This window comes from Aquila chrysaetos, chromosome Z, assembly GCF_900496995.4.
Source record: "Aquila chrysaetos chrysaetos chromosome Z, bAquChr1.4, whole genome shotgun sequence".
Classification (NCBI taxonomy): domain Eukaryota; kingdom Metazoa; phylum Chordata; class Aves; order Accipitriformes; family Accipitridae; genus Aquila; species Aquila chrysaetos.
Window position 1 is genome coordinate 56,558,588 of NC_044030.1, and position 23,289 is coordinate 56,581,876.

Genomic DNA, 23,289 nt, shown 5'->3' on the forward strand with positions numbered 1-23,289 from the left:
CAGCATTATGTTTTGGGGACAAGGACCTAGACTTGGGGGAGGGGTGGGGAAGAGTGAAACCAGAGTTAAGGAGAAAAAAAAAAAAAAAAAAAGACAGAAAAGTCAGTAGGAAAAACTTGTTTTCCTGGGATTACAGACAACTGCTGAATTTTTATTAACATTGAAGATTATTGCTCTCGAGCCAAAACTTCATATGCTAGTCTCCTGCCAGCATGAAAGTCATTTCAGTTGAAAGTCCCACTGCATAGCTGTAAAAAAGCTTAAACACTTGCAAACCTAAACATTAAGAATGATTATGCTAAAACCAGGTTATTGCAGCACTACATATCTGTCAGATAACAACATGTAGAGAAGGAAAGGAAAATAAGAGCTACCATTTGTGTGCCACCTCCCTTCCCTTCAAAAAGGCAGTTTACAAACACCCCCCCCCCCATGCTCTCTATACAGAGAAACTCGAAACTACCTCAACTCTATACACCAGTCCCACATGGCTGGTCCCACAAGCTATCCCCAGTCAGGTCTCATCAGTGGCCATGCAGAAAAACATAATGCAAATGTAGGCTGCCAGTGAACAGTTCAGGCTGGTATTCCAAAGCCACGCCTATTCCCAACAAGTGTGGGCAAAGTAGTATCCCTCTCACTCATTTAGGATGTGTATCACTCACACACAATTATCACCACGGTCCAACTTGAAACAAGTGCACATTACCCTGTATCTCAGTGGCCACAGTACTCTTTTGGAGATGGAGAGGTTCTTGGATGAAGAGCAGCAGGGAAAACTCCTTGCTCATTTTAAACTACCCACAATATATTTACATTGGTTTGCCTTTCCCCCTTCTCCTTGGAAAGCCAGAAAGTGTACAGACAGATAGACAAATTTAAGCACCCCTTTTGGGGCAAGCATAGCTAATAAATGTTCACCCAGTTTCTAAATACCTTCTGTCTACTGAAAAATAAAAGGCCAAATAAATTTAAAACCAAGTTTCCATTTACTTAAGCACATAAATCACTTAGGGTAGTGCTTAAACTTGTGCTTTTAATCTCAGCAACCTGCAGAACCATATGCTATACAAAACAGCTTGTAAAACTCCTTTAAGTAGTTTATTGGTGTGCACCAGGTTTAATGTTTACTCAGGCAAGTTAAACAGACATAAACCAGGTTTAAACCAGTTTTAGGAATTGGTATTCAGTTATCACCACTTAAAAGTTACTACACATCAGCTGAGTCACAGTAACTACAGTTGTGCTTCTACAGCACAATGAACTTACAATGTAACTCCTTAGCATGTACATCTGAATTTTATTTACACTTAGTGTCAGGTACTGTGATCCAGCTGATGCATGCTAACACCTGTCTGTGTCTGAGCTTTGGCCAGTCCAAGCCCTCTTCAAGCACAAACTAACTGGCTCAAATTCTCACACCCATTTCAACTAAAATTGTTTAATCTCTATTGGCCCATGTGACTGATGCCTGAAAAGGGATAATTTCCAGAATCAAGACTCAGTTGCTTAGGTGAGTGTCCAAACTTACTTGAAAGCAACATTAAGATTGGACAGCTCTTCGTCTTCAAATTATTAAAAAAAATTCTCCATTGTGATTAAAAAGATGCAGTCAACCAAAAGAGACTTCTTTGATTCCCACTACTTACCATTTCTATTAAGTACTTTTAATCACGGTGACTGAAAGGTTAGCAAAACATGCTTCCCATTTTACTTTTTTCTTTTTTTTTTTTTCTTTTTTTTTTTTTGACAGTGCTGTGTATCACCCACTTCAATCATCCGACTCATGTGGGTGTCTCCCAGAGCCACAGGTGAGAGAACAAGCTTTTTAAATGACAAGAGAAGCACAGTTGAAAAGCCATAAATACCAGCAGGACTCAGAGGCTCATCTAGTATCTGCAATTATACTTCATAGTATTTGTATTCATTGGAACTGGTTAAATTTTCACATAACAATGTTTCCTTGATCTACTACTCAGAGGAAAACAGGCAGTCTCCAATCACCATTCAAAAGGTAAACACAGCAGTGCTGTCCTCCAAAAGCCATTATGTTTGGGTTTTCTTGGGGTGTGGGTGGGGTAGACAGAACATTACTTCAGTGTTTTAATGCCACCTTATCCATAGCTCTTTTTTGTAACAACATTGCTAAAACAAAGGACTGTAAATCAGCAGTAACAGAAATCAAGGCAAGCATTTCATAGTCATTTGATCTAATGCACCTTCTAGCACCTTTCTGAAGAATCAGAGTTATTACATATTTTTGCTACTGTAATTTCGTAATTGTCACGACTTCTGTTTCTAATAGAAAGAAGGCTTCACGTCAGCATTGGTATAACTATGCCCAGTATCCAACAGAAGAGGAAGAGTCCTTCCTTGTCACACTCAAATTTTAAAGACAATTTCCTCTTTTTACAGTAAATACATGCATGGGGTAGGAGAAACAACCCATCTAATTTCTAAGAGAACAGTAGAAGCAAACCAGTGGCAGGGCCCCACATCACATTTAAAGGGAGTTTCCAGGGGAGAAGACAGATGCAGTACAGAACTGAAAGTCAAAAGGTGGATTACAAACTGCAGTTTGGAGTGTGATGCAGAAAGGGAGCCAACTGTTTAGCAGATGCTCGTTTGATTCAGAGAGCTTGCTGGCAGATGCAGTAACACTGGATACTTCTGGATGTGAGGGATGATAAGAGTGCAACATGTTTTATACACTTCTTCCTAATATTTTTTTTTTGGGGAAAAAAAAAAAAAATCCTCCTCTGGTACTTAAATTTTATTACTTACCGAAGGATCTACTTGATCATTTGTTACTCCCCTCAGGACAATCTTCAACGGATGTTTCATGAAAGGTGCCAAGCAGAGCAGACTTTCCAAATAGTAGCCAATACTACGACTGGGGCTGCAGTCATGTTCCAACGAGCCTCCATGCAGAAGTCCAGGCTGATAATACAAGGTAGTACCTGGGCAAGATACCAGGGCAGCAAACCAAATGAGAGTGCTGTCAGCACACTGGCTGTTCCTACAGCATAAAGACAGTTTGCAACGATGTATACAGGCAAATTGGAGACAGAAGAATTTATGAAAGATGGTAGCACTTCCAGCATGCTATTTCTATGACTGCAGTTAATAAATGGACAAACACACGTGTCTGCCTGTCTTGCATATAATTTCTCCTCCTTTCCTCTTCTTCCCCAAAATAAAGGATCTCTCAGCAGTTGCCAAAATGCTGATACAAGCAATTATTATCCCTCACAGCAACTAAATCTTCACCAGACCAACAGGTCATTGCTGTCTTGGCATACCTGGTTGTAGTTCATCTGCTTTACTGACCAACCATAATCCTCAAAAAAGAAAAAAAAAAGGACAAGAACAAGATGAGATTTTTATGTGGGATGCTTGTTGCTCAAACCAACCCCTTTTCTGAGCATGACTAGGCAAGCAGTCTTGCTCAGAAGTTTGCCTTCGTGGAAGGCAAACCTTCCCTCTACAAAAATCTGTTCTAGTTCAGAGGGACCTTCCCCCACTACAAAATCTTGAATACCAAACAAAATACTACTTTTAATTCTTGAGCAATACAGTTTCCTTAACTCTCTGCACTACGGTGGAGAGCTGATCATCTTGCATGCGATCAATTACTACAACACTTCTCATCTTGCTTATTTCTGATCTTCTCAGTGAATGATATTTGAACACCTACCTCTGTCAAGACAAAACCTTGATTTCACTGCAGCAACTGGTAGAGCCCAGAAGACCAGAACAGAGGAATAAGGGAAAACAGGTCTCACCTGTTTGGTTTATTTCAATCCGAGAGCCGTTGGTCACTTTGTCAATCAGGCGAATAAAACTTGCTTCAAAATCTAAGGATTAGAACAAAGACAAAGTTTTAAAGTTCCTTAAATTTATTCCTGGAAAAAATAAGAAACTTCAACACCACACTTGTACATTTTTCCCCTTCCTGCCTTTCACAACAGTAAGTCCACCTTCACTCTTCAACTTGTGGTATAATTCTACCACATGAGAAAAGGCAATTCACTATAAAACCAAGAGATGTTAATTTGAGCCTCCATGCTTGCAGGCGTCTCAAATCAATTCAGATGCCCCCAGATGTGACAGCTGGACTAGCCACACTCCTCTCCCTGGCACACAGCGAGTGATACAAGTTGACACTTCCGACCACAGTAGCCTGAGAGATCACTCAAGCCCAGAATAAGACCTTTGACAGTTAACAGTTTGCTCAGTATGAAGCAATACAAATCCTAGCAAACAGGACCCCGTGTATTTAAGCACAACAAGTTCATAGCAGCTTCCCATTATTCTCTGTAAAAGTCTTAGTTTAAAAGAAGGGGACATTCAGATGTGAGGTGCTGCTGCTGCATAGCTGTTCCACAAACACAATTAGCTATCTGCAGACTTTCAAATTTTCCATTTCCAAAACTGTCATTGACATAATAAAGGCTAGAGAAACCGCAAGTCTCCCCATCACCTCTCTTCTTGCTTTCTGTGTACACTGTAACAGTTCACATGGAACTAATTCCTCAGTTTCTCCGGTTCGTGTGGACTCCCACTCAGGGACACGGGAAAGGACAAGCATATTTAATGAAAAAAAAAAGAAAAAAAAAAAAAAAGAGGAGGAATATGCTAGTGTTCTAGCATTTAGGTATCCCGAGCTGGTACAGACTCGGTATCAAGGAAAATATGTGAACATATGCATGCGGAGTTCAATACCCAGGTTAAGTTTTAAGGACCAATAGCACCTGCATAACAGTTGGCTGCAGAACTTCCTCAGCAATAACCCTGTGTTACTTCTTAAACAGTAATCAGACTTTTCTTTCTATATAAGCTTTTAGGATGCAATAAACATTTAAACCAAAGAGCTACCTGCAGAAATTACAGTTTGTTAATATTTGTATAATATGGTTGATGCCCCAGTCACACAATGCTGGTTCTGCTCTCTGTCACAGTAGCTTCTAAATTTAAAGTTTGTATGACAGGACTGGTACCTCTTCCAGTACAAGAGTACATCCCTGTGAATACACATTTTGCCTCTTGGAGAACAAACCTGTAGAAGAGTCTTCACTGCAAACGTTCCAGTCATGAAAAGCAGAGAGAACTGCATGTTGAATCACCGACACAAATCAGGGTTTGCTGTTCTTATTTTTCTGTTACAATCACAGTTTACATTTTAACCCACACTTGAAAAAGGCAATTCAAAAACCTTTAAAAAAAACCATGGCAAACCCAACAAACTTCACCACCACCACCACCAAACACCCTGTGGTAATAATAAGTTCTTTGGGTCACGGTAACTGTTAAGTCAAGTACACAAGAGTGTTTTGACAGTTTTGGAGGAGAACTTCCAGCTATAAACGGAAGCCTCCTCAGGAGGCAGAGCAGCACCTTCACCGGTCCTACCCCTGTTCTGAACTTGCACACCTCGCCCAAAAAATAAGCGAACACCACAATAATGTTTCTTCCCCAGCCTCCACCCGACTGCCTTCTTACTTCAGCTCAATGAGGAAAGTTGCCCCAGGGTGCCAAAGGTCCCGTACAGGAATGAAGAGGGTACTCCCTAAGCAGGGTTTCCCTCAGAGGAGTCTGCGGTGTCAGAAGCTTTCAGAAATGAGAAGTAAACAGTCTTTTGCCTTTACTACCGTGCGGGCAAAGCCCCGGCAAAAATCGCAGCACAAAGCCAGACCCGTTAGGTCTGTGGGAACCCGGGCTCCCGTGAGGAGAGGGAGGACACGACGCTGGGCAGGCGGCGGGCAGAGCGCGGCGGGCAGAGCCCCCGCGAATTCTGCGGCTTTCGCCCGCAGAGCCCGCTCTTACCGAGACGCCAGCCTGCTCCGAGGCTGCCAGCGAAGCGCACGCACAGCCTGGCCGGCGCCTCGGACCCACGCTCGGCATCCCCTCCCGCTCCCCCCCGCCCGCAACGCCTCACGTCGGGACCTGAGCGAAACCGGCTGCTCTGCGGGGCGGGAGGCGCGGCCGGGCGCGCCCCATCCCACCGGGGCGGCTCGGGCAGGGCAGCACCGGTGCCCGGTCGCTCGGTGCGCTCCGTCCGGGACCGGCGGGAGGAGCGAGCGCGACCTCCCGGGAAGGCAGAGCTGCAGCGGCAAGCCGCACCGCCGCCAGCGCCCGGTCGCCCCACGGGCACGCCGGCTTCCACCGGACCCCGGGCGGGCCGGTGCCGGTGCCCGCCCTTCCCGCTCCGGCCTCTTCCAGCCGGCGCCTCGCGTCGCGCCCACGCCTCCCTCTCCCACAGCCCCGCCGCTGCCAGGCCCGCCCGAAACGGCGCCGGCGACTCGCCGGGCGTGCGCGGGGCGGCCCAAGGGGAGACCCGGTCCACGGGGAGACAGCGGCACGCAGCCGGGACCCCCTGCCCCGCCGCCCGCCCGCGGCACCCGCCGGGAAGGGGACGGGGCTGCCGCGGCCCCCGGCGCGGGGCTGCCCCTGCCCGGCAGCAAGCCCCCGGCACGGCCGGCGCAGGGGCTCCCCCGGGGCTCCCCCCGCCCGCCCGCTCGCTCGCTCGCTCCCTCTCTCCCTCCTCCCCCGGCGGCCGCCGGTGCCGCCGCTCACCGCGGAGGCCGGGGTCCTCCTCCTTGGCGCGGATCTTGCGGATCTTCAGCGGCCGCCCGCTGAGCGTGGACAGCACCAGCCGCTGCCGCAGGAAGTTGCACCCCGCGTAGCTGAGGCACTGCGCCTCGCCCGCCGCCGCGCCGCCCGCCATGCCGCCGCTGCCGCTGCCCCGCCGTGCCCGCCGCGCCCACGTGGTTGGGAACAGGAAGCGCTGGGACAGCGGCGAGGTCAAAGGGCGCGGGGCGGGGCGGCGGCGGTCGGCAGGGGCGGGGGCTGCGGAGCCGCGGGGAGCGGGCTGCGCGGCGCGGCGTGCCGGTGGAGGGCATGGCCGGGCCGCGCCAGCAGGTCGAGTCTGTCGCGACAGCGAGCCCTGCCCCGAGGCAGCTCGGCCGGGTGACAGCTGAGCCCTCGTGACGGCCGCTGGCGCTGCCAGCCGTCCCGCTCCGCCGGCAGGAGCGAGTCCTGCCTGCGCCGGCCGTCCCTCCCCGGGGCGAAGCGTGGTGCCTGCACCCGGGCACTGTCCCCACATCGCAGTGCCTTCCTTCGGGGGGCACGTTCCCTCTGGCAGTCCTTTTCGGTGACGGATCCCTGCCTGTCTTAAGGAAAGCTAAGCAGAGGAATGAGTGGGAGTTCCCGTCTCCAGGCCAGCCCGTTTACCTACCGACAGTGGCAGAGCACGGCTGTGCTTACAGAAGAGAACGAGTGAAGTGAAGCTTTCAGTCCGTATTTTACGAGAAACATGCATGACAGTAGAGGCGTGACAGTGTCAACTGCTAGGCTACATTTATGTGTGCGGGGAAAAAGTTTCTTAGAATAGACTAGACTAGACTATTTCAGTTGGAAGGGACCCAAAACAATCATCTAGTCCAGCTGCCTGACCAATTCCGTGCTGACCAAAAGTTCATACGTGTTGCTAAGGACGTTGCCCAAACGCCTCTTAAAACACCAACAGGCTTGGGGCATCGACCACCTCTCCAGGAAGCCTGTTCCAGCGTTCGACCTCCCTCCTGATAAAGAAATGCTTCCTAATGTCCAGTCTGAACCTCCCCTGGTGCAGCTTTGAACCATTCCCACACGTCCCATCACAGGATCCCAGGGAGAAGAGGTCAGCACCCCCCTCTCCCATTCCCCTCCTCAGGAAGCTGTAGAGAGCAATGAGGTCCCCCCTCAGCCTCCTTTTCTCCAAACTAGACAAACCCAGAGTCCTCAGCCGCTCCTCACAGGACATGCCTTCCAGCCCCTTCACCAGCTTTGCTGCCCTCCTCCGGATGCATTCAAGGACCTTCACATCCTTCCTAAGTTGTGGGGCCCTGAACTGCGCGCAGCACTCAAGGTGAGGCCGCACCAATGCTGAACAGAGCAGGGCAATCAACCTCTTTTGACCAGCTGGTTGTACTGTGTTTGATGCACCCCAAGATGGGGTTTCCCCTCTTGGCTGCCAGTGCACTCGTGTTGAGCCTGTTGCCAACCAGCACCCCCAGATCCTTTCCGCAGGCCTGCTCTCCAGCCACTCCGCTCCCAGTTTGTACTTGTGCCTGGCATCGCCCTGTCCCAGGTGCAGAATCCAGCATTTGGTCTTGTTAAATTTAATGCCACTGATGATTGTCCAATGGTCCAATCTATCAGATCCCTCTGCAAGGCCTCTTGTCCGTCAAGACAGTCAACAGCACCTCCCAGTTTGGTATCATCAGCCATGAACAGAAAAGGTCGTATCATTTTCCTTACAAATAACACCACTTCTTTTTTTTTTTTTTTGGTAAGTTGTTTTCCAGAGACTAAAACATTTTTTTTTTTTTATAACCATGATAGAGATGCTTTACAAGAACTATGCAGGAATTAGACCTCCTTTTGTTAGCTGCTTGCTGACTCAGCTTTTCTGATCAGTGTGCAGAAGGATCATTTGTTGTTTTGATAAACCAGTCTGCAAGCTATGTATCATAGAATCATAGAATGGTTTGGGTTGGAAGGGACCTTTAAAGATCATCTAGTCTGACCCCCCTGCCATGGGCAGGGCCATCTTCTGCTAGATCAAGCTGCTGACAACCCCATCCAACCTGACTTTGAATGCTTCCAGGGATGGGGCATCCACAACTTCTCTGGGCAACCTGTTCCAGTGTCTCATCACCCTCATCATAACAAAGTTCTTCCTTATGTCCCGTCTAAACCTACACTCTTTCCGTTTAAAACTGTTGTCCCTGGCAAAAAGTCTCTCTCCATCGTTCTTATAAGCCCCCCTTATATATTGAAAGGTATATACAATAAGGTATATACAATAGGGTCTCCCTGCAGCCTTCTCTTCTCCAGGCTGAACAACGCCAACTCAGACTTTCTTCACAGGAGGGGTGTTCCAGCCCTCTGACCATTTTTGTGGCCCTCCTCTGTACTGGCTCTATCAGGTCCTTGTCGTTCTTCAGCTGGAGACCCCTGAGCTGGACGCAGTACTCCAGGTGGGGTCTCAGAAGAGCGGAGTAAAGGGGGACAATCCCCTCCGTTGACCTGCTGGCCACACTGATTTTGTGCAGCCCAGGATACGGTTGGCTTTCTGGGCTGTGAGCGCACATTTCCAACTCATGTCCAGTTTTTCAACCACCAGTATCCCCAAGTCATCCTCTGCAGGGCTGCTCTCAATTCCTTCATCCCTCAGTCTGTACTGATCTTGGGGGTTGCCCTGACCCAAGTGCAGGACTTTGCACTTGGTCTTGTTGAACCTCATGGGGTACACATGAGCCCATTTCTCAAGCTTGTCCAGGTCCCTCTGGATGGAGAGTGGCTTGGCAACTACATCAGCCAATTCCCTCAGGACCCTGGGATGCATCTCACTGGGTCCCATGGACATGTGTATGTTCAGGTTCCTTTGGTGGTCTTGAACCTGATCTTCTCCTACAGTGGAAGGGACTTCATTCCACCAGTCACTGCCCTGAATTTCAGGGGCTTGAGAGCTGTGGGAAGAGAGATTACCATTGAAAATTGAGGCAACAAAATTGCCGAGTACCTCAGCCTGCTCCATGTCTGTTATTACCAGTTCTTCTGTCTTATTTACCACAGGGGGTGCATTTTCTTTAATCTTCCTTTTCTGGCCAATATGCCTGTAAAAGCCATTCTTGTTTTTCTTTGCATCACTTGCTAGATTCAGTGTAGTGATATCTGTCAAAATTCAACTTGTATGGTCCTCAAGAGAGAAACTTTGTCTTTACCAGTAGCTGTGGAAATTGGATGACAGTTACCTTCCTGCAGAGTTTCATGTTGTGAAAAGAGCAATTTCATACAGTTAGACTTGAATTATTACTCAATCTTGCATAAGCTTGTATCCCAAATCATGGACTTGTCCCTGAGTGAACATGCTGTGATAATTTTAAAGGGATAGCTTCTGTATTTCAACATTCAGCTATATGCCTTATTCTACTGTTAAACCTACAAATGTTTTTCATACATCTGCATTTATTTTTTTGTGCTTTGTTCTGGATTGAAGGTAACTTATGCCTTTGAATCACATCTGACCCATAACAAGCCAGTTTTACCTTTCTGTAAGCTGCTACAGTAGATGAAAGCACAGAAGTTTGAAATGAGATTTGTTGTATTAACGTTTCCTTCTGTCCTTTACGTTGGCTGCAGCCTAAATCACATTTCACCTGCCTAGTTACACATTTATTATTGTAGTAAGGAGCATTTCAAGGCTATAGTCACCAGGACATCATAGTAGTCACTCAGAGAAAACTTTTGTCTGTTTCACAAAGGTGTTTTTTGAAATAAGATCAATACTGTGTTTGTGCAGGCTTTTTAGCAGTGAGAGACCACATCAGCTAACTGGTGCTAACCCATGAGGGGCTCACAAGCTATTCAAATCCCCAGTGATACACTAATTTCTACAAGGACTGTGAAAAAAGTTGCTGCATTTTGTTTGATTGTTTGTTTTAAATAAACTGGAGTGCTGTCCCACACTAGCCTGCTCCATTTCTACCTTAGCTAGCTGAGGCAAGGAGGCAGCACACTGAAATTCCTTGTCTAAGCAAGGGTAGTAATACAATACTACAGAAGTGTTGAGTCTTCCTGTCTTCTGCTATTATTTCTATTACTGGCACTTTTAAGGCCTCAAACAAGATCTAATCTTGATCTGTGCTCTATGCATGTAGTGAGAGACTAGGTGTTCTCCCCTGAATTCCAGCAGAGAGACATGATGGAAGAAATTTAGGAAAAGGCTTAGCCAACATCAGTGGCTGAGCTGCTACAGGTCAAATCTTTCAACTGTCAGGCCTTCTGGTAAAACAAAGGACAATCAAGGTGAGGTCCTGGATTCTCCAGCTGGATCTATTTAGAAGAGGGTGGGATGTGTGGCATGGGGATAAATTAAGAAATAGGCAGCAGGGGGAAGGGTAGGTGATCTTCCCTGGAATTAGTTGGAGGAGCAGTTTTGGAAGAGTATGATGTGTTTCCAGAGTAGGATGAGGCAGGCTGAAGACTGGGGAGAGCTGTAGAGGAGTCATGCATTCATTTTCCCTTAACTGAACTGGTGGCCTGGCTTTTTGAAGTTCCTAAAAGGTCCCTGGCTATCTATTTCAGGGCAGAGTTTAAGCAATGTATGGAAAGACTCTCCATTTTCTTCAAGAAAGAGTAACTACCTATCTGGGAGCAAGGAAGGGAGAACAGAAAGTTCCTACAGGAAATAAAGGCCGGCTGGGCAAAAAGCAAGAGACAAAAGGTGCAAGTGTCGGAGAGTATGTTGTCCCAGTTCACTGTCCATAAGGTTGTGAAAAGCAAACTGTGCTGTTGGAGGGATAAATGCTAGGAAGCAAGGGAATGACTGCACCTATGCTTTGAGGAGCCGGTAAAGGGCTTTTCATTTCCTTCCAGGTCCCAGATCTGTGGGAGTGAGAGTAGACCTGAAGTGACACGACTGATTTGGCAGTTGGTCAAAATATCAGAAAACCTCCTTCTTGGTGTGCCTTTAACCTAGAGGAAACCTCTGTTGTGTGTCAGCGCAGACACAGGATGATGCTATGGATACATAACTGGTGAGCCATTTGTGGACATTTGGATTTACTGATGTAAGTGTGCTCTAATGCAGAACCAGTGTAATAACCCCAGGCATAGCTGGACAGGGAACTTCTTGTCTACAGTGTTAACAGGCAATATAGTATTTATAAGCTCATAGTCTTCTGTGTATTATAGCAGTTACTTGTTTGAGACAAAAAAATATGATGGATTTGGAATAGGAACACTTACAGGGAGGCAAATCTAGCCTTGAAGCAATGTTAATCCTCAAATGTACCGCGTAAAACTGCCCTGAAAACAATTGACAGACCTATTCTTGACAGAGACTGTCTTGCCAATTTAACTTCTTCATGGGAACGCAGTGACTTCATTTAAAAATGGGGATGTTCCAGCTGGTAAGTTCAAGATGCTTCAAGAATCTTTATACATGTGACTTCTTGGTGACAACATCCTCTCTACACCACCTACCTCCTCTGCCATGCAGTTCGTCCCTGATAAGTTCCTGTTTAAAACAACTGAAACACCTCTCCACTGCTGATTAGTTTCATTAGCTGCTGTATTGACCCCCAAGGTAAACGTTTTGCAAACTACCAGCATAATAAATGCCAAATTGACCAAAGACCTGTCCCAGGTCTTATACGTTGTGTGTCCACAGTCACAAAGTTCCTTTGCCAAGGCTGCTTGTTCTAACATCACTAAGGGGAAGAAATGAAACCACCTTCTGATTGCATTACAAATTATATGGGGATGGAGATGCAAAGTATATGGCAGCAACTGACAGGAAGGAAGAAGTATTCTTACAGCTCAAATGTTAGTCTAGTTTTGCATTGCATGCTTATACCAGTGAATTATGTCTTTTCAGGCTGGAGATATGAAGTGATACACTTACTTTTGGTAAGCTTAAGAGGCAACCTAGACTGTCTAGGCAGGTGTGATCTTTTGGACCCGCTGAGAACAGACAGGGCAACATTTGGAAGACTGCCATTTAAGGTTTTTTAAATGCTTGGAACCCTGCTATAAAACAAACTGTCGTAAAATACCTCATTCTTTAAGCATGCTGCTGTCACAGGTCTGCATTCCGGTTGCTTGCTAGACAATGTATGACATAAACATGGAGGTTAGTTAGCGTGATATCACTATATTATTCAGGAGTAAATACTGCTTTTTTTTTCCATGGAAGGAGAATTAATCAAATTTAGTGATTGGAATGACTTTGCTGCAGTGTTCTTTTTATCCTGTTCCTTTTTTTTCCTTCTTTTTTATACCTTTTGCTCCCATCCTCTCTGTATATCACAGAGTCACAGGATGGTTGAGGTTGGCAGGGACGTCTGGAGGTCATCTGGTCCAACCCCGCCGGTCTCAAGCAGGGCCACCCAGAGCTGGTTGCCCAGGTCCATGTTGCGGTGACTGAATTAAGCGCTCAAGCTATCTGTACAAGATTACGTTTATTTCACAAGAGGATCAAACTTATATATGTTTCAACAAAGATCTAGAAAGAACTAACAGCATACAGTCAATATTACTAACACAGGAGCGCATATCTGTCTCAGCTGGGATGTTTGCCAGTCCTCAGAACAGTTAAAAATAAAAACATTCCATACACATACGCATGACTGTCTACAGCCACATCTTCCCAGGCATACACAAGGCCATCCTCCAACCTGGCCTTGTAAAACTAGTTCTTCAAAGGCTTGGCAAACATGCAGCACAACAAATTCTAAGGGTTCACTCTTGAAAACAAATGCTGGATGTTCCAAGCTGCTCCCACACATGTCCAGACAGCTTTTGAATATCTCCAAGAAGGGAGACTTCACAAACTCGCTGGGCAACTGGTGCCTGGGCTTGGTCACCCTCACAGTAAAAAAGTGTATCCTGACATTCAGGAGGAACCTCCTGTGTTTCAGTCTGTGCCCATTGTGTGACTGTTCACTCAGCTCCCGCTCAGGTGTTGGCTAACACACAGCTTATGCTAAAACCTGATGCATGCTGGGAGCAGTGACATTCGGTCAAAGTGAGAGCAATGTGTAGGCACAACACGGTGACCAGAAAGGGCTGAAGGTCATTATGCAGCCACCTGCAGCTTGCTGTCTCCTGCAGCCATGATGCTTTCATGTTGGTTGTCTGGCAGTTTCTTCAGGGTCTGCTAACTCATGGAAATGTTACAGACCAAACTTCCAAGCTGGAAAGTAGAAACACATCAGCTTACCCAAAAACATTTTGAAGCAGACCCAACAGCAGCTGGACTGCTGAGGTTTTTGTGGTTCCCACTGTAATACAGGACATCCCCACACCATGACAGAGGAGGAAGGATGAGCACTCTCGTTGTTGGCTAAGTAACTATTTTGCTCCTAGGTGCACGAATCAAAAGGCATAGCCCTGCCGCTAGGTAACTGTATAAGTGAGATTTGATAAACGATCATATATGAACATTATGGTTGAAACAACAGACAAAGGGTAGCCGGGGAGATAATTACAAAAGTGTAGTCAGGTGATTAACTAGTAATTATTCATAAGTTTTGCCATTCTTTGCTCTTATGACTAGGTGTTCCTGTACGCTAGATGAGAACGACGTTGCAACTGACCACATGTGATTGAAACCGCGTTAAGCTTCAAGATCAAAGAACAAGGACAAGAATAAGGACTTCAAGAGGAGCCAACCAGAACTTCAAATGGGTCGGTGTTCATAAAAGCAGCCCTTCGACTCCAAAGGATCCTTCATTGCGCACGATCGGATGTAGGCAGTACTATGCCAATCAGTTAGGATCATTTTTATCTGTATGTATACTGATCTGATTAATATGCAATTAGTTACTCTGTATAACCTGTTTGTGCTAAAGCTGTGGTGTGCACGCTAGGTGGAACTATCCCCCGTGCATCCAGCGCTGCAATAGAGAACGCCTGCTTTCTAAAACTCCAAAAACGAGTCCTAGAAGGTTTCTTCGACCGGCTTTTCGGCATCACCCCCTTCGGGTATCTGTGTATGTGGACGAGGTCCCCCCTGTGCCTTCTCCTCCCTGGGCTGAACCGCCCCAGCTCCCTCAGCCTTTCCTCATAGGAGAGATGCTCCAGTCCCTTCGCCGTCTTACTGGCCCTTCGCTGGCGCATGTCCACGTCTCTCTTGTACTGGGGAGCCCAGAACTGGACACAGCACCCCAGGCGTGGCCTCACCGGTGCTGAGGAGAGGGCAAGGATCACCTCCCTCGACCTGCTGGCAGCGCTCCTCCTGTCGCAGTGCAGGATCCCATTTGCCGCCTCTGCCGCAAGGGCACATCGCTGGCTCACGTTCAACTTGGGGTCGAACGCGAATGTGAACCCGGGCATGTCCTGGTGCATGGGGTTGTTCCCCTCTCAGGCGCAGGGCTTTGCCCTGCCCTCCCTGATGACCTCCACGAGGCTTCTGTCAGCCCATTTCTCCTGCCTGTTGAGGTCCCTCTGGAGGGCAGCACGACCTCCGGTGCATCAGCTCTGTGTCATTGGCAAACGTGCCGAGGGCACGCTCTGCCCCATCATCCGGATCATTAATGAGGCCGTTAAACAGGAGCGGACCCACTGCTGACCCCTGGGGAACGTCTCGCCCCAGGAAGGCATAGGATGTGCTCCGATGTCTCCTGCAACGGGTCCGTTGGAGGTGGCTGGGGCTGGCCACGCGTCTGGCACGGGGCAGCCCTGGCCTCTGCCCACAGAGCCCCCCCCGGCAGTCCCGCCACTGGCAACACCTGGGCAGGGACCCCCGATACCCCAGTACACAGGGGCAAGGGTGTCTGGAGCGGCACAGGTGCCTGGGCAAGGACAGGCAGCACGACTAGGCAGAGGGTTCACGGCCCGTGGAGGAGCTGTGGCGGGGCCATCTGCCAAGAGGCTCGCCAAGGCCTGTCTTCTGGCCGGGGCCGCCATGTCCCCATGGGGACCCCTCAGCTGGCAAGGTTGGCCCTGCCCAGGCAGGAGGAAGGTCGGGGGCCCTGCTCAGGATCCTCCCTAACCCTGTGCTGCCATGCCAGATGCCCGGTGCCCTCGGGGCAGCCTGTGCCCCCGTGCAGAGACCCTCCTGGTCCCGCCGGAGACTACAGAACACACAGCACACACCCTCCTTTCTCTAAAGGGGCTGAGGCGGCTTGACGCCAGCAGACCGATGCCCAGCCGGTCCCCAGGCAATGGCTACTTTGGAAGGAGCAAAGGCCCGGGCTTCACTGCGGAGCGTGGCGTTACGTGGCCTGTGCAGTAGCCCTGTGGTCAGTTGGGGTCGGCTGTCCCTGCTGCGCCCCCTCCCAGCCTCTCGCCCACCCGCACAGCCTACTCGCTCGGGGACACGCAGAGAGAAGCAGAGGAAGCCTTGGCGCTGCGCCGGCGCTGCTCAGCACCAGCGAAAGTGCTGGTGTGTTTTCAGGCCTGCCTAGCCACGACTGCAAAAGACGGCGCTACGTGGGCGTCGGGGTCTCCCCCTTGCCCCCCGCCCCCCAGTAGCTCCCTCTGTCATGTCACAGCCGTGACCTCACACCGAGCGGGGCCAGGCCTCTGTGAAGTCAAGGCTGGCCACCTTGACCTCCGGCACTGTGGGCCAAACCTCCCGCCTGGAAGGAGCTTGCCGCGTCCTGGTGGCCGTGAGCCCGCGGCAGGCGTTCTCCTCCCGGCAATCGGTTTGGAGCTCTCGCCCAAGTGACCTCCCCTGGGCAGGCAACACTCCTGCGGTGGAAGGAGGACACACAGGCTTGCGGGGGAGCTTCCTTTCTCCCCAGGATGAGGAGGAGAAAGGCTCCTCCAAGAGCGCAGGGTGCTGCCCTGTCAAGGAGGAGAGCCGGCAGCAGCACGGACAGATGTGCAGCCGGGCCCACTCGCGTCCTCAAGAACGGGTACGAGGGTTTGTTCCTCCTGGGGACATCAGCTGGCGGGTAGGACCCGCAGAGCCTGAAGGGGGGCTGGCTGGGGGGAGACGGCGGAGAAGCTGGCGAGCGCTGTGGGCAGCACAACACTCACTCCCAGGGCTTGGAAAAGCCGCCGTGAGCGGGGAAGAGGCTCCGCTGAAAGCCCCTCTGGCCCCCTGGGCCAAACCCCACGGTCCTGCTGCTCAGGGTCCCACCGGCAAACTCGGGAAGTTCCTGCTGCTCTCCAGCACAAGCCTTTTCTGGGTGCCTGGAGCGGGACAGCTCAGCCCTCGCCCCGCCAGGCCTCCCCGGCAAAGCGCTGCTGCAGCTGGAAACTCCTGGTGGGTCTCTGCTGAGGGAGGGAAGCCCTGGGGGGTGTTTCGGGAGGGCTGTGGCCCTCGTGCTGCAGAGGCCCTGGGAAGCGGTGGGGGCTTTGGAGGAGGGCCGCCGCTCCCCTCTGCCCACAGAACGCCAGGTCTCTGAGACGCCTGCCCAGGGGCAGGCTGGTGCTCCGGGGGCCGGGGTGGAGTCAGGGTGAGAAGCGGCTGTGCCGCCCCGCTCTGCGGCTTCTCCTGCCCTATCTCACCACGGCAGGGACGTCTCCTGGGAGGCTTCCCAAAGCCTGTCTTCTGGCCAGGGCCTTGGGCCGATGGGGCATGGAGATGGTGCAAAACAGGGCGCCGCCGCCTTTGTCCTCCCGTAGGTGCACGCCCTGTGCTCAGGAGGACCAGGGCACCAGCCGGAGGGGGCTAGCACACTGCATCTGCAGCGTGGGAGAAAACAAGCGTGAGTTCAGCGTTGCCTTTCACCCCATGTTTGCAACCGAGCCCGCCTGGCTCAGCCGGGACCGATGGCCCCGCAGAACCAGCATCATGCTGCCCCGAGGGAGGCCTGGGGCCACCTCGCCTATGTGACGGCGAGGACGGAGCTGGGCTACCACGTCCGGCCACGTCTTTGTGGGATACTGTAGTAACCGCGGCGTACCCCAACATGGTGGAGGCCAAGAGGCCAAAGCCTCGTCCGCCCTCCCTCCCCAGGTCACACCGCCAGGGCCCTGCCTGCAAGGGGATCCTGCCTGGTCCTCCGAGCCCGGCTCCCAGGGTGCGGCCAGCACCCCCGCCCGCCAGGGGCATAGCCCTGGCCGTGCCCCTGCCCCACGGGAGAGGAGTGCGTAGGACCAGCGCCCACCTCCCCGCAGGGGTCTGGCACACGCCCCGAAGGGCATCCTCGAGAAGGGTCCTCAGGCTTTCCTCCGGTTTCGTTGCCCAGGGTTCGTCTTCAGCATCGCTGGCAGCCTGGCAGTGGCCGTGCTCTCCCTCCAGAGACGCCTCAGCACAGGCAGTTCCACCCTGTGAGTACAACGTGTGTCCGGTGCGGACACGGAGGTGGGGGTGCCAGTGGGTAAGGGTCAGCAGGGGGGAGGCTGGAGGTGCTCTGCGCCAGGATCCACCCCGGCTCCCCTGTAAATATGCCGCTCCTCAGCTGGTAGGAGAAACCCCCCCCGGTGCAGGGCTCTGCCCTCAGGCACTGCCGACGCCAGGACTTACTCTTTTTCAGGAAAGAGATCGTCACCCCGAAAAAGGAGAGGCTCTGCACCATCCTCTTCTTGATGACCCTGGCTGCTCTTGGTGAGTATTCGCACGCTGTCAGCGGAGGCGCAGGGGCGCGGGCTGCGAGCCTTCAGCATGAGGGAGAGGGGCTGGAGCCTCCCCAACATTCCACCCTTGGAAGGTCGGAGGGTCGGCCCTCCCAACCTCCCAGCCTTGCGGTCAGGAGATGCTCGCTGCGTGCAGGGGAAGCGGGGCGTAGCTGTGGGGCGCACCGCGTGCCCGGGAACCAGGGCTGTGCGGAGGCCCCGAGGCCCAAGGCAAGAGTCCTTGCCTGGGGCTGCAGCCTCTCTCTGTACCCCTTGCCCGTGTCCTCGGCCAGCCTCTTGCCACCCTGATGTGGGAGGAGACCACATGACTACAGGGATTGTTAGAAACTCTAGCCAAGTAACTCTCTGTCGGGTGATGATGTGAATTACAGCTGGCGCCTACTGCGGGACCCTCGCTGCTCGTGTGGATGCTGGAGGCAAAGAATGTGCCGCAGGTCAGTGGGACAGGAAAGTGCTGCAGAGGAGCGCTGCTGGTGGTGGGTGGGTGGGTGGGTGGGTAAAATGCCCGGTCCGCCGGCTCCAGGCAGTGACGCACACACAGAAGCGGCAGCAGCTGCTGCCGTGCCTTCCTAGAGCCACCAGCTCTGGAAAGGCCCCGGCAAGCTCAGGGAGTCAAGCGGTGAGCCTTTCTCTTTCAGCTGCTGCTGGGGCAGCCTGCTGCTGACCTGAGGTCGCTGCGGTAAGAGCCCTCTCCTCTCTCCTGACCTGTAGCACGTTTGGTGGGGTAGCAGCAGATGAGACAGTGCTATTGGCACTCACTTGCACAGCGCCCGGGGCTTGTGCCTTTTGCTCCTGCCTGGGCCTTTTGCTAAAGCTGGAGGGGGAGGGAAGCACTTGCAAACCAGGGAAGGAAAAGGGGGCTCCAGCACCTCTGTCTCTGCTCCTCCTTGGAGCCTGGAGGCTTGGAGGCTCTGGGAGGGGCTGGGCAGCTCTCTGACAAGATCTACTTTCACCGTGTCTGCAGGAGCGTGCTGGCTGTGTGGGGGCAACAATCCCAAGAGGTGCAACAGCTGAGGGATGAGGTGGCGCGCCTGGCTGCGGAGATGGGTGCTGTGAAGAAGGTAATCCTGCACTTTGGGAGAGAGGGCTGGGACGAGCAGGGCCCCGCACGAGGCCCTTCCTGGGCCAGTTGGTGGGCTTTTCCTGCTCAGCCCACGCACCCGTCCCTTGCCAGGGGCTGCTGGCTGAACTTCCCCGCTGTAAAGCCCCTTCTCCTGGCCAGGTCTGACGTGGTCGTTTCCCCTCTTCCTTTGCGTCTTTCCCAGGAAGCTCGGCAAATGAGAGAGGCAATGTCTGCAAGCACGCAGATGTCCGACTGGGCTCTGAAACGCGCAGGTACGGGCAGACCTCAGGTCCAGGCAGGCAGGCCTTGTTGCGCTGGGCTCGCGCTTGGCATTCCCGAGAGCAGGCTGCGTGGCAGACGCAGCTCTGCGAGGCAGAGGGAGGTGGGACCAAATCCCGGGGCTCAAGAGCACGCCTGTGGCAGAGCGGCTCCCTCGGGCTCACCCCCATCCCGCTGCCAGAGCCCTCGCCGGTGCCCCGGCCGTGCCCCTGCAGGCGTTTCTGCCCCCTCCCTCTCTGCTGAGCTTTCCTGGGGAGCAAAAGCGGACGGCTGGGTCATCCTCTGCTGTCCACGTGGCTTGGGTCTGCAGCCCTTCCCGTGGGGGCTTGCTGTCTCCCAGCTCCCGCGGACCTTCTCTCTGTGCAGCAGCTGGGAGAGAGACGCCATCCCCGGGCACGGGGATGCCCTCCTTTCCTGGGGCACCTCCGAGGGTGCGGTGTGGCACGTGGGGCTGGCAGGCAGACTTAGAAGCCGCTTGCTGCCCCCAGGTCCTCCGAGCCTGGGGCCTCTTGCAGTCAGCTGCTCGCTTCTTCCCTTCAGGGGCTGCCATCGACCTGCAGAGATCGTCCAGCAGCTCTGCATGGCTCTGCAAGGTGTTCTGGTTCCTGTGTTCTCCGCCCCTTGTGGATACCTTTGTGCAGGTAGAGCGGCAGAAACCGTCAGTGCTGCTTCTCTTGCCTCTTATAAAGCTGGGGGCGAGCCCTGGGGTGTCTCCCCTCAGGCCAGTGGTATTGCGGAAGGCCCCGGCGCTGGTCCGGTGCCTGACACCTGAGGTCTCGCACAGGGCTTAGCCCCCTAGAAAAAAGCAGCTGCCCTCAGACGTGGGCTGAGCTGAGCTGAGCTGAGCTTCCTGCCCACCACCCCTGGTCACGGCTGGCTGAAGGGGCTTCTCCTTCGCGACCCCCCATTTCCCTGCCACGGCTCTGACTGTCCCCTTCCCCGATGGCGCAGTGGAGGGTGGGGGGAGGCTGCAGAGCTGCTGGCCAAGAAGAGAGTTTTCTTGAAAGCCCTGGCTGCGGTGCCGGCTACCAGAAGTCTCCCACTGGCTGGCTGTTTTCCCCTTTCCCGGGCCGGGAAGACGTGCGGGCGCTTCTGCCCGCTTCCCAACACGCCATTCATTTCAAGCACGAGCACAGCCCACAGATGCAGTGGCGACTGTGCTTCTGGCTGCAGGGGAGCGCGGCGGGCCCCCCCACACCCTTGTGTTCCTTGCTTTCACCCTCTGCTTTCAGCCGGATGCTTCCCCGGGTTACTGCTGGCCTTTCCAAGGGTTTCGGAGTGAGGTGCTGCTCCGGCTGCCCACAGAAGTACGACCGAAGGCCATCACCATAGAGCACACCTCCAAGACAGCCTCTCCGCTGGGGACTGTGCGCAGTGCCCCCCGCGATTTCACTGTCTACGTAAGTTTCTGCTGGGCGCTGGGGGCTGGGACCTGGCCGCGGGGAAGAGCTGTAGCGGGGACTTGCTGCTCTCTGCGCGTCTGCCGAGATTGGAGTGCTCCCAAGCACCGCCGTTCCCCGTGGGGATGTTGCAAGGGACACGCGGGGTGGCGTCACCCCTCCTAAGACTTGCTCAGCATGTTTTGGCCCAGCACCTCCGGGCCCCCGAGCAACACGCAAGGAGGAGACTCGGCCCCGCTGCATCCCGCGCCAGATCGCGCTGGAGGTGCAGGAGCGGGGTGCAGATCACGGGCCCGGGTCTGGCATGAGCATTTCCTCGTGCTTGCGTCGAGCCTGACCTGCTCCCCTGTGCTTTATCTCCAAGGGACTGGATGAGGAAGGCAAGGAGGAAACTCTGCTGGGGACGTTCACCTACACGGTGCAGAAAGGGCCGACCCAGACCTTCCCTCTGCAGGTAGAGTGAGGGTGTGTGGGCAAGAGGCCAGGGCAGGAACGCCGGTTTGCCTGCAGGTTGCTCGCAGAAGGAGTGCGGACGGTCCCTGCCGGGGCAGGGGCCCGACCCTGGCCGGGAGAAACGTTGGTGGGATCGGGAGGGAGAGCGGCATCCCGCAGGGCGGCGAAAGCCGAACAAAGGCCGCGCTGGCCCCCCAGCCGCCTGGGTCCCCGGAGCTGCCTGGCTGCAGCCTCCGGGCAGGCGGTGGCAGGGAGGATGCCCAGCACCTTGCCCCGGCAGCAGGACTTGCCCCGGCACGAGCGAGCCTCAGGTTTCCACAGCCGCCCGCCACGCTCTCCGAGGCCGGGCGTTTGGGGGTCCTTTGCCACCTGGGTGGGAGAAGGGAAGGAGGGAGAAGCTGCCGCCTCAACCAGGGCGGGAGCTGGTCCTGCAGCGGGGGCCGGGCTGGCGGAGGAAGACTCGCGGAGCCTGCTCTCACACTTTACACGCCAGGGGTAACGCTGCTTTTTGCTGTGGTTTCTTGGCAGAAGGGGATCCCCAGAGCCTTTCGGTTTTTGAAGCTTGGCATACAGAGCAACTGGGGAAAACCGGGGTACGTCTGCATTTATCGAGTGCAGGTGTGTGGGAAGATGGTGGGAACAAACGCCATCAGCGTGAGCCATGTGGAGACCTTCCCTCCGTAAGAAATAAAGAGGAGCTTGGGGAAACAGAGCAGAGGGACGTGGCTGTTTGTTAGCCTGGTGCAGAGCGATGTCATTTCAGAGGCCCTCTCAAAGCTGCCAGCTTCCGCCTTTCGCAGGCTGAGTGAGGCCTTCCTCAGGCTTTCCGCTTTCTCTCCGCCACGGGGGTGTTTCCTAGCCGAGCAAAAGGAGGCGACGCTCCCGCAGCCTTTCCTTGCCTCAGTTCCTTGGGCGAAATCCTCCGGCACAAGGGCCGCCCCCCCATCTTGCCCCAGGAAGGAGTCGTCGGAGCCCGGCAGTGTTTGGGCGTCACGATCCCCAGCGCACGGGCCCACTCCATTCAGGGGGCACCTTGGCTCTGGGGACAGGGTCTAGTGGTGGCCCACGTGGGGTGCTGCCATGCCTGGGACCCGCCAGGGGTGCCTGAGGTGCGTGAGGAGGCCGGAGCAGCCTGACCGCCGGGGAGGGGGCGGATGCTGGCTCAGCTCCCCTGTGCCCACCTGCACTCCCAGGCACAGCCCTCCGCCCTGCCAGGGACCTGGCACCCCAGACACGAGGGCCCGGGCCACAGCTTCCTTGTGCAACGGCGCACGTGTGTGAGGGCGCGGGCGATGGGCGATGGGCCGGGGGTGGCCACTGTGGCAGCGTAGACGCCTGCGGACAGGGCACCAGTGTTTTGCGGCACCAGGATCAGCCGGGCGAGACGGGAGAGGGGGCACAGCCCCCTGTGATGCCCTGTGGACCCAGGTATAGGTGTGTGGTGGACCACCAGCTCCAGACCTGCCCGTCGCTTGGGACGTGCGGCCCAGCTGAAGCGGGGCTTCTCCGAGGCACCGTGCAGGGGGACGGAAGGAGAGGTTTCTCTCCCCGCCTGTGGAGCCTGGCGCTGGTGCTCACCGCGGCAGGGAGGGGAGATGGGGAGCGGTGCTGCGGCCCCTAGCACTACCTAGGTATCTGTTGGTGACGTCGGGTACAGCTGGTGCCTACCAGGCGGCTACGCGGACGATTCCCGTCTGGGCAGCTCGGCCAATGCCTTTCCGTGGGGCCGCTTTGGTGCTACGAGGTGCTCATGTTGTGCGAGGGGCTGCCCTTCCGTGCTGAGCACCGGCTAATGTCCCCCCTGGCAGCCCGTAGCCAAACCGGCAGCGGTTGGGTACAGGCTCCACAGGAGGCAAAGGCCTGAGCCATAGCCAGGCCAAGAGCTCCTCTAGGAAACCCACGAGGGAGGAGAGTGACGCAGTGAAAGTTGTGGCTACAGGGAGTCTCGTGCATACCTCTCCCATTGCAGGCAATGTGATTACAAGCCAACCGCTTCGTCCCGTAAATATGGCA

At 53.7% G+C, this 23,289-nt stretch overlaps 2 protein-coding genes across 4 annotated transcripts in view; one reads left to right on the top strand and one right to left on the bottom strand.

The window, feature by feature from the left end:
- RCL1 (RNA terminal phosphate cyclase like 1) overlaps nt 1-6,755 on the bottom strand; it is a 33,711-nt gene extending 26,956 nt beyond the window's left edge. For all 3 annotated transcript variants that reach the window (XM_030005154.2, XM_030005153.2, XM_030005152.2), the window contains exons 1-3: nt 6,577-6,755; nt 3,786-3,857; nt 2,785-2,960 (exon numbers count right to left, since the gene is read on the bottom strand). In XM_030005154.2, coding sequence (XP_029861014.1) covers nt 2,785-2,960; nt 3,786-3,857; nt 6,577-6,727 — 399 coding nt within the window. In that variant the 5' untranslated portion in view covers nt 6,728-6,755. The remainder of the gene's footprint in view (nt 1-2,784; nt 2,961-3,785; nt 3,858-6,576) is intronic.
- Nucleotides 6,756-19,008: 12,253 nt separating this feature from the next.
- LOC115337214 (sperm-associated antigen 4 protein-like) lies at nt 19,009-21,967 on the top strand. Its single transcript, XM_030005322.2, has 6 exons — nt 19,009-19,142; nt 19,347-19,416; nt 19,964-20,064; nt 20,656-20,823; nt 21,188-21,277; nt 21,805-21,967. The coding sequence occupies exons 1-6, from the start codon at nt 19,125-19,127 to the stop codon at nt 21,958-21,960; spliced, it is 603 nt and encodes a 200-aa protein (XP_029861182.2). The 5' UTR covers nt 19,009-19,124; the 3' UTR covers nt 21,961-21,967.
- Nucleotides 21,968-23,289: the final 1,322 nt, after the last annotated feature.

What these genes read in the sequence shown, in the direction of transcription:
- LOC115337214 (XM_030005322.2), top strand. An exon ending in CTGGGCTCTGAAACGCGCAG is followed by an intron (nt 19,417 to 19,963) that starts GTACGGGCAGAC and finishes TCTTCCCTTCAG; the next exon opens with GGGCTGCCATCGACCTGCAG. An exon ending in TTGTGGATACCTTTGTGCAG is followed by an intron (nt 20,065 to 20,655) that starts GTAGAGCGGCAG and finishes CTCTGCTTTCAG; the next exon opens with CCGGATGCTTCCCCGGGTTA.